The sequence below is a fragment of the Pomacea canaliculata genome, linkage group LG1, assembly GCF_003073045.1.
Source record: "Pomacea canaliculata isolate SZHN2017 linkage group LG1, ASM307304v1, whole genome shotgun sequence".
NCBI classification, from domain to species: Eukaryota; Metazoa; Mollusca; class Gastropoda; order Architaenioglossa; family Ampullariidae; genus Pomacea; species Pomacea canaliculata.
This window is the reverse complement of record NC_037590.1, coordinates 41711362-41720669: the sequence shown is the minus strand read 5'-3', so window position 1 is coordinate 41720669 and position 9308 is coordinate 41711362. Positions and strand designations below refer to the sequence as shown.

General features: G+C 36.4%; 1 protein-coding gene across 1 annotated transcript; it reads right to left on the bottom strand.

The window, feature by feature from the left end:
- Positions 1 to 96: 96 nt before the first annotated feature.
- On the bottom strand, positions 97 to 9300 carry LOC112558130 (F-box/WD repeat-containing protein 4-like). Its single transcript, XM_025228353.1, has 9 exons — positions 8840 to 9300; positions 8073 to 8165; positions 7648 to 7830; positions 6791 to 6929; positions 6501 to 6592; positions 6075 to 6137; positions 5445 to 5585; positions 3740 to 3875; positions 97 to 3268 (listed from the first exon to the last, which is right to left on the bottom strand). The coding sequence occupies exons 1-9, from the start codon at positions 9112 to 9114 to the stop codon at positions 3155 to 3157; spliced, it is 1236 nt and encodes a 411-aa protein (XP_025084138.1). The 5' UTR covers positions 9115 to 9300; the 3' UTR covers positions 97 to 3154.
- Between the last annotated feature and the right edge of the window lie 8 nt (positions 9301 to 9308).

Sequence of the window (9308 nt, the reverse complement as noted above, 5' to 3'; positions counted from 1 at the left end):
TCAGACTCACAAGAACAGTTAAAAATACATTCATTCGTGTGCTTTATCAACCCCAATTCTTTCACCAAATTTAACAGACTTCAATGAGAAGATGAGATTGATTTTTTTTTTATATTTAAAGTAGACAATAGTCTTGACTACACCATCCTTAACACACTTCACCTAGCCAGTTACTACCAAACACATTATCTTTTTCATGTGCAGTAACTGTACAGTAACTAACCGTATTAAGTAGGATATATAAATGGAGCAGACCTGATACCAAATGGAGATAGTGCCAAATATAGCTCTGAGAACTGGAAACTCTCTCTGCTAAACAATGAAAATATTAGTGAATTTAATTACACAGAGTGATGGTAAATATTATGATCTCAAGGAAATATTCAACAAATGGTGAAATAAACATATACTATATATTCTCCTGGTACACAGACTAAGTTCCTATCTCCAGAACATCTTTAACGAACAAACCCCCCCACACACTCCCTCTCAAAACAAAGACTAGATTTTAACCCTTTATATAAGTATCCAAGTTTGTTTTGCTAATAGCTGGAGGTCATTTGGAAATCAGAAGCCAGATATCCTACAAACCTATTGTGCACAATAATGATTTGAACACGTCACATCACATCCCACAGGGCTCTAAGCCTTTCAAAAAAATAAATAAATAAATAAAAGAGGGGGGCCGAGGAGGTTATAAAGTAGTATGAAATTAACATTACCTCAGCAAAGCATGTTAAGATAGAGCAAAGAAAGATTATGACAATCAAAAATCACGAAAAGCAGTCTATATCCGTGCTATCCTGCCACAAAAATATATTGTGGGGAGGGGCGTGGGGGAGCGGCATAATTATCAACACCAAACTTCATTTAAACATGAAATTTTTTCTCTCGCTCTCTTTTAAACAACTATCAAGACTGACCACTTCCTGAAGTGTACGTGGATGAAGAAATGTGGCAGTATGTTCGTGCTGATGGATATTTGCATGTACATATGAACCAAAAAACTCCTCTTTTCTCAGGGTTTTACATGCTTCCTAACCCATTTCATTCATAAAACAAACTTTCACATTTAGCAAATATACTGAGAATGTATATCAGCCATACCCGCAAGAAAGTTTATGACCTGCAAAGATTATATTAATTATATATATTAATTCATGTAGGAAAACATTGGTAACAAGGTTAGATAACAATGGCAAACAGCTTTAACAACAGATTTGATTCCACAGATCCCATTATCTCCTTGCACACTTGTGAAAGACTTGGTAACTTGCTCACAGCTAAATAAACATGAAACATAATCATGCATATAACACGTCTGAGCCACAACTGTCTTCCATTTTCACATCAGCATCAGATTTCTGATGAAAAACAAACAAAAGAGGTGACTGATCACTTATCATGAAGTACATTCACAGACTCTTCTAAAACTAAAACATAGTGACCATGTTTCCCTAAAATAAGACCTAACTTGAAAATAAATTCTAAAATGATCTTTTAGGTTGTGTATGCTATGAGCCCTACCTCAAATAAAAGCCCTAGCTAAGATCGTCAGCCAGACGGACGGATTTCGTTTGTCCATTGAAACACAACGGATGTACTGAATAATAAAGCAATGATATTATTTATTAATCATGTTTTAAATAAATGATAATGAGAGATATGCACCTTTGCATAAATGGAGTCACAAGAAATTCAGACCAAAAGTCAGGGTTTGGAGACGGTTTGGAGACGGTTTGGAGAGTTATGATGATGTTTCATCAGACGATGACATGACTGTACTAGAAGAAATGTAGATTTTTATACATGAAAAAATAAGATATTTAGTGGGAAAAAAGTTCTATTACCTTTTTTTTAGTGCAAAAATTAATATGACCCAGTTATTTTGGGGAAAAGATGGTACAAACTAGCTCTTAAATGTTACTTCATTTAAAAAACTTTGCATGCATTATTAGACCACACATACCTATCCTACATTTTTCCAAAAGTACATATTCGGCACATTTTCCAATTTTTAATGAATAGTTTAACCTTACTGTTCTGCAGCAATGGATGTGAAACCACATTTACTTACTTTTTTAAATTAAGGTTAAAGCATTACAGCTGACGTAATTTTGACAAAAAGATTTATCTAACCAGAAAATAGGCCATAAAAATTTACAAAAAGTCTTTTATCAACAGCCAATAAATCTCTTAAAAGATAGAAGTATCAATTTTAACTTGTACTTACTAGGAGAGTACCCAATTTCCTATTTATTATGTGCAAAATCTCAGTCTGGCTTAGCACAACAAAGAATTCACACGACAAACTTAGTTTACTAAGCCCAGCTTATTTCCTGCTTAATTCCTACTGTATTAATAGTGTGACCAAATGTTACATGATGCCTATAGCGATGATCTGTGTTTGCTTGTCAAAACAGGCCTTTACAATGCTGTGTGGTATAAATGTGGTAAAAGGGCAGCAGCAACATTGTTTAACTCACTGGACATGCAATACACTTAGTAATTCTGACCACTAATAACTCAAAGTGACCAAAAGGTCCAGTGTGTTAACAGCTTTGTTTTCATTTTACAGCAAAGAAAAGACACATTCTGGTCACCTCTCAGGACAGCTCATGATGAACAAGTATAAAAGATCAAGCTCATCTCTCATGAGACAAAATCTGATGCTGTCCTGCTCTCTCAGAGTCACAGGAGCAGATAAACCAAACATTAGACATTTAAAGCTGATTTAAAATGAACAAAGCTTCTTTGCAGAAGATTAATTATCTCCTATAATTTCTTCCCCTTGTGCAAAGTTTAACCAAAGCCCAGGACAATATCTTTTAGGCATGTAAATACATACTGCAGACATGTGTATACATGCATGGGCACACACACAAACACACACTTACAATCACTCCATCATCATCGCCCTTTCTCTTTCTATTCCTCATTCTCTCTCTTCACAAAAAATTTTTTTAATTTAAAATGCACATCACTTTGCAACAGATATACATACATCCATCTGTCATGAATGTAAGAATTGTGCATGAGCATGCAGTCATGAACTCAAAGTATTGCAAAACAGATCTACAAGTACAGACACCAAGAAGCCCCGATAATAGCAAGCATGTCTTGTGCAGCCGCTAGTAAGGATGGGGCGCTGCCTTCATCTGACGGAAAAGTCCATCATGTTGAGTCCCATGTCCAATGCCACATAGAGACGATGAACATCGCTTGCCATGGAGTATACAGGACTGCTCTGATTCCCTGTGTAGTAGGCCTGACCAAGCAGCATATTCACAATTGTCTGAATTTCAAATTTAATGCATTTCACATCAGTAGTTGTTTTCAAAAAAGAATTTTTTGGGGCGATTTTATGGCAACTTCCTTTCAAACTCTTGCAAAATTACCAAATTTTCAAACACTACCGTCCCTCCACTAATACAGGCAATAAGCTGAGTTACTGTAACCCAAGGTATATTTTAATGCCCAGGAATGTAAAGCGTTTGGGGTGTGGGGGCCAGTAACATGGGAAAAGAATGATCTCATGTCTATCCATGCTAATTAATGGTTTCTTAATTATGACTAATCTGTTTTATTCAATGCCTGCAATCAAGGTGATAAAGTGGGAACCCAAAGTTCAAATGAGCAGAAGGGCACAGTTGCTATTAATTTACATTTTGAGAAAACGCCCCTCTCAATATGCGTGGTAACAAAATAGATTTTGGACATGTAAAGAATATCTATCTACCTGGATGTGGTCCTTTTGTCGCTTGTCCCATAGCCGTACCAAACCATGACGAGCTGTTCCCGTGATTACTGTATTCTGGCCATCTGTCTGTAGGCAGTACACCGCCGAGTCAAAAGGGTCTTCCCACAACTGGACACTGAAAAGCACTTGAGATGAGTCTACATATATTCAACATTATAGTAAAGTCTACTTGAGTCAAACTGTTTCTCCAAGCTCAGGGATTGCAATTATTTAACTGAATCCATAAAATATGGCTTGAATCACTGACAGGACCCTTGCTGAATACAGTGGTACCTCGACATATGAGTGCCCTGACATACGAGTGTTTTGAGATACGAGCCGCCGAGCGAGCGATATTTTGCTTCGAGATAAGAGCAAGATTTGAGATACGAGGAATCGCACACTACACCGCTGCACACGACCCCGACATGCGGGGCGGATGTTGGGGTCGTGTGCAGCGTCTAACAGTTTCTCCCACCTCAGACTAGACCTCAGTCTGTGTGCTTGTTTCCCTCGTTTTCGAAGCATTTTTGATAAGTTGGGTTCGCGTTTTTTTGCTTTTTGTACATTTACAAAACATTATCACATTTATTTTTGTAACCATGGGTCCGAAGAAGAAGATGATGTCTATTGAATTAAAGCGCGAAATCGTAGAAAAACATGAGCAAGGTGTGCGAGGAATTGACTTGGCGAGGATGTACGGGTGTAGCACATCAATGATATGTTCTGAGCTTAAACAGGAGTTGATAAAGGGTACAACGCCAGCTAGGGGCGTTACAATAATTTCTAAGCTCCGGACTTCTCTCCATGAAAAGATGGAGAAACTATTGACTGTGTGGGTGACAGAGAAGCAGCTTCAAGGAGGAACCTTAACACAAAGCATCATGTGTGAGAAGGCACGAGCGATTTACGGTGATTTGCTGAAGCAGATCCCACACACTTCCACAAACGAAGAATTTAATTAATATGTTTTTATAGAATATGTATTTGTTATTCATAAATAAATGTTTCTTCTTGTAAATACAGTTTTTCCTATTCAAAAACACTTAACAAAAACAACTGAGGTGGTGTTTTGGGAGCTGGAACGGATTAATGGCATTTCAATGAATTTCAATGGGGAAAATTGCTTTGAGATACGAGCAATTTGACATACGAGCAAGGTTACGGAACGAATTAAACTCGTATGTCGAGGTACCACTGTACAACAAAATAAAAGATTCTGAAAAGCTAGGTCTTTAAATGGAATCATGGGCTAATGTCTTACAGACTGCCCTGGCACAAAACTTTGAAAATTGCAAAACATTTTTTTCATTTGGAGTATTATTTAAAGTGAATCTTATGCAAGTGCGACTCTATATTAATATGAATAATTTCCAGAACAGGTAAAAATTTAAATGGGTAGTGCTTCTGAATGGGAAATATGAGGGCCTGATTTTAAGAAAAGCAGTCCATCAGCTGATCTTCCAGCCAACCAAATGACGCATCTATATCTTACCCTAAGACAGTGTATATAAACCAAGAAATAATTTTGAGAACAAGTAGTAACATGCCACAGTCATAAGATGGAAAAACAATTCAAAAAAAAATTCTCCTACCTTTTTATATTCTCAAGCTGCAAATATTCTTAAGTGATAGGCTATAAAAGGGTTTTCAAAGACTAAAACTGGAATTCAAAATGAGCAAAAAGGTATTTCTGATACATTACCAGGTGTGTGTGCGCAAGTCCCACATACGAAGATAGGTATCATGCCCTCCAGTCAATAAAATGTTGGGGGACTCAAAGGCCATGTCCATAACTCCCGCTCCTCGTTTGTGTCCATCACCAAGATGACCCAGCAGAAAACCACTGCAAGTATAACATTCTGGGCTATATTGGATTTTTAATAGGTAGGCAGTCAATGTACAGAAACTACCATAATATTTTTAAAAAATCAGACAACGTATCACCTCTCTAGTTCAAGTACTTTTCACAAAACAAACAAGAATGGAGGGCTGACTGGTATTTTACGCCGAGCTCTCAACTAAGGTTATATCACAGAAAAAAGCCAGTGCTGTACACAAAACATACCAGGCCTTGCTATGGATAAAAGAAAAAAATTAAATATATATATATAAACTGTAGTTGGTCAGATATTTTAATGTCAAAGACTTCACAATGAACTGCTATTGCCTGTTTTGTGGATTTCTTTTTTTGCAGATTAATGTTCACCACAATGAATGTAGCAGTAGATGTCAAGAATGATCAGAAGATTTTAAATACTGCCACTGCGCACTAGCTTACTCTGAGGTACTTAAATATACATTTACATGCAATAAACAGAAACTGGAACTGTACCTGGACAGATCAATCAGGCTGACTGGTGGGTTATTATGACAGGCACCCCCCACAGCTAAGGTCCTGTCAACAAATGAGGAAATGAATGATTCTTGATAAAAGTGAAAGGGCATCAATTATTATAAAACTATGTTAGTCTACTACTGTCTTGTGAATAGACTGGTATTACACAAGAAACTAGATGATCAGTAATGAAGAAATTGTGAAAACATCAAGACAATTGACTACCACTGTTGCAGGTCTTTCTGCCTGTGAAATGTTCTTCAAGTTAAGCATTAAGCTTTAACATTACTAAAACATTAAGCATTAATGTTTTCACATGAAATATTTGTTAGGTTACTTTCAATATGTGGGAGGTAAAAATCATGTTTTAATGACATTTGTAAATAGTCACTTCAAAAAATTATGTTTTCTGCTACAACTTACTTTTTGTCTGGTGACACAGACAAAGACCAGACTCGATCACCAATCTTAAAGGACTTCACCACAGTCAGGTCCTTACGGAACATTGGTGTAAACTGCAGCAGATTTCAAATGTCATCAGTAAAGTTATCCCAAACAGAAAAATATTTATCTGGATTTTACTCCAATTTCTCAAAAAGACAGACATGACCATGTTGAACAAGGCCAATGTGTCTCCAGTTATCATTACTATTAAATTAATGGTATCATGGCTAACATTACATATAAGAGGTTCCAAGATGTGACATTTTTACCTTCACTGTCTTGTCCTTTGACCCTGAAATGAGAAGGTCATCCACCATATCTACACATTGTGTGTCGCTCCTGTGAAGGTAGCTGTGTCGCAACAGAAGCACACAGGATGTAGCTTCCCATGCACATACACCTCCTCCTCTGGATGCAAGACAAAGCCCTGATTAGTACCACTTCAAAGTTTTTGGTATATTTCTTCTGACTCTACTAGTGTGAGTATATTCTGTATTGTCTACACACTGCATGAACTTTCCTTCAAGGTCACTAATACAGTGTTGAAGTTAATGTTTTCCCATCTGTTAGTAATATAAAGACTTGCATCCCCAAAGACGATTGAAAAGCTAAAAAAAAAAACAACAGGGAAAACGTTGCAAAGATTGTAATAAATGTTATTACTGATGTCTCAACAACATCATGATTAGGGGATGATGATGAGGAGGAGGAGGAAGAGATACTCCCTTTGTTTTGCCCTGAGAGAGCCCCTACCAACATATTGACATTTTACTGCACTGTCAGTCAAGCCCTTGAACTAAATGCAAAGTGGTCTGCACAAAGTATAACAGCTAAACAAGAAACCAAACATGTTCCGCAGAAGAATCTTTCCATCATGAAACAGGCACGGTGAATGAAACAGGAGCTAAGAGAAAGGGAAAGATTGCTACAGAAAGTTTTCACACACCACAAATATTTTACTTTTTATTTCAGTCCCTATACACATCAGCCTCTATCATGATAACTCAAATACTGTGGATCCAAGTAAACTTAAAATGTTTCAAATATAGTTCCTTTAAAATATACTTAGTTTATTGGAACAAACAATGTTGTTCTTCTTTTTGCATTTAATGTTTATTAATCTCACCTACATCCACTGACTACAAGGCCATTTTTGACAACAAATCGAGTCACATCTGCCTCCAGACCACGCAGAGGACCAATCTGGTACTCCCGTAAATGGCCACTGCTTTTGACATGAAATTTACAGATTTGGTTACCCCTTGATATCCATAGGATATTTTCATCCTTCTGCACCCATGGGAGAAGTCTGTGCTCAAAAAATGAAAAAAAAGTTGCAACACAGTTATCAGAAAAAATCTAAAGATAATTTTGTTGACAATTATGTAGAGTGAAGGAGTCTTAATTGATCAAATGTCATCGAAAAACTGAGCTGAAGTAATCTGAGCCAGACATTAAAAACTGCAGTGTACAGATAATTGAAAATAATTTTTAAAAAATTGTTCTATTAAATTAATTTTATTAATTTATTTTTAAAAAGTCAAAACCAACCTGATGTTATGTCTCAACAACCATGAATCTTGGTGATGACCTTTCTCCCAGTTCACAGCAACTCGATACCTTTCTTTCAGTCCATACACCTTTCTGCAAATAAAATACAATTTTTTAAAACCAATGTTCCATGACAATCAAAAACAAAATATTAATATATGGAAAATGTTTACTCCTGTCATAATGTCAGTTGGTACCGATTTGAAAAACATTTCTGACAAATCTGAACACTTCTGATATGATTGATTGTAAGTAGAAACAAACACAATATAGATGCTACTTCTATGTAACTGGCTTACAGTCTCATTTTATGTGTTTATATGTTATATGTCACTTTTCTTTCCCAAGTTTTGACACTATGAATTAATCTTGTTGCATAATACAGTGTTCCAAACGAAGAATTGTTTGAATAGTATTACATGTGCGATAAAAAAATATAAACAATTCTCAACAAAATAACATGACAATAAAAGGCTGTATCAAGGGGAGATAAAACCTATTTATTTTAGCCTAGTCTATATATCTCAGATATGCAAAATATGCAGATATTTTCATGTCATAAATACTTCCCCTCTAGAATTTCGTACACACAATACCAAAGACGACTGTCATTTAATTTAGAAAACCGTTCAATGTATGTTTATAACTGAGAATAATGCTGGGTTGTAAAATGTATGAACAGCGAAAAGCTTTATTTTTTTTTACATGCATTTGTTGAAGGAAATTCATCATTTCACGGTGCATATCTCTACAAAAGAAGTTATTACCGGTTTTGTTTCAGTCTCATAACGGTTCTCTCTCTTTCATGTCGTTGCCAGACGCAGTCTTCTGAAGCCAGCATACGCAAACGTCTACAGACTCTTGATATCGTGCAAAGAATTCCCGGGCTGCAGTAGTCGAAGATAATGTAAAGAACATCGTCTGGAAGATCGAGTAAGGTAAACGACAAGGAGGTAGACACGCGTTCCCCCGACTGATTATCAATCTCTCCCACCGATGATCGGGAAGTAGGACTGATAGATATTTGACCCGCTCTTTCCATTTTCTCACAACTTGATTTATGCTGCTGCTAAAGCGCGAAGATTTGGAACTTATTTTGCACGGCTTTCTGATCATCTTAGATTTGTCCAACTGGATAAGAATTTCTTTATATTACAAAAGTGATGTTGCAATACTTGCACCAACCGTCTCCATGTTGTTGTAAAGTCACGTGAGCAACAGAAACGGAAGAGAGAT

Coding starts and splice junctions, on each gene's coding strand:
- LOC112558130 (XM_025228353.1), bottom strand. CDS start 9,114: ATGGAAAGAGCGGGTCAAATATCTATCAGTCCTACTTCCCGATCATCG. Junction 7,831..8,072: donor TTGTTGAGACATAACATCAG/GTTGGTTTTGAC, acceptor TTTTGAGCACAG/ACTTCTCCCATGGGTGCAGA. Junction 6,138..6,500: donor TCTGTGTCACCAGACAAAAA/GTAAGTTGTAGC, acceptor ATTTGTTGACAG/GACCTTAGCTGTGGGGGGTG.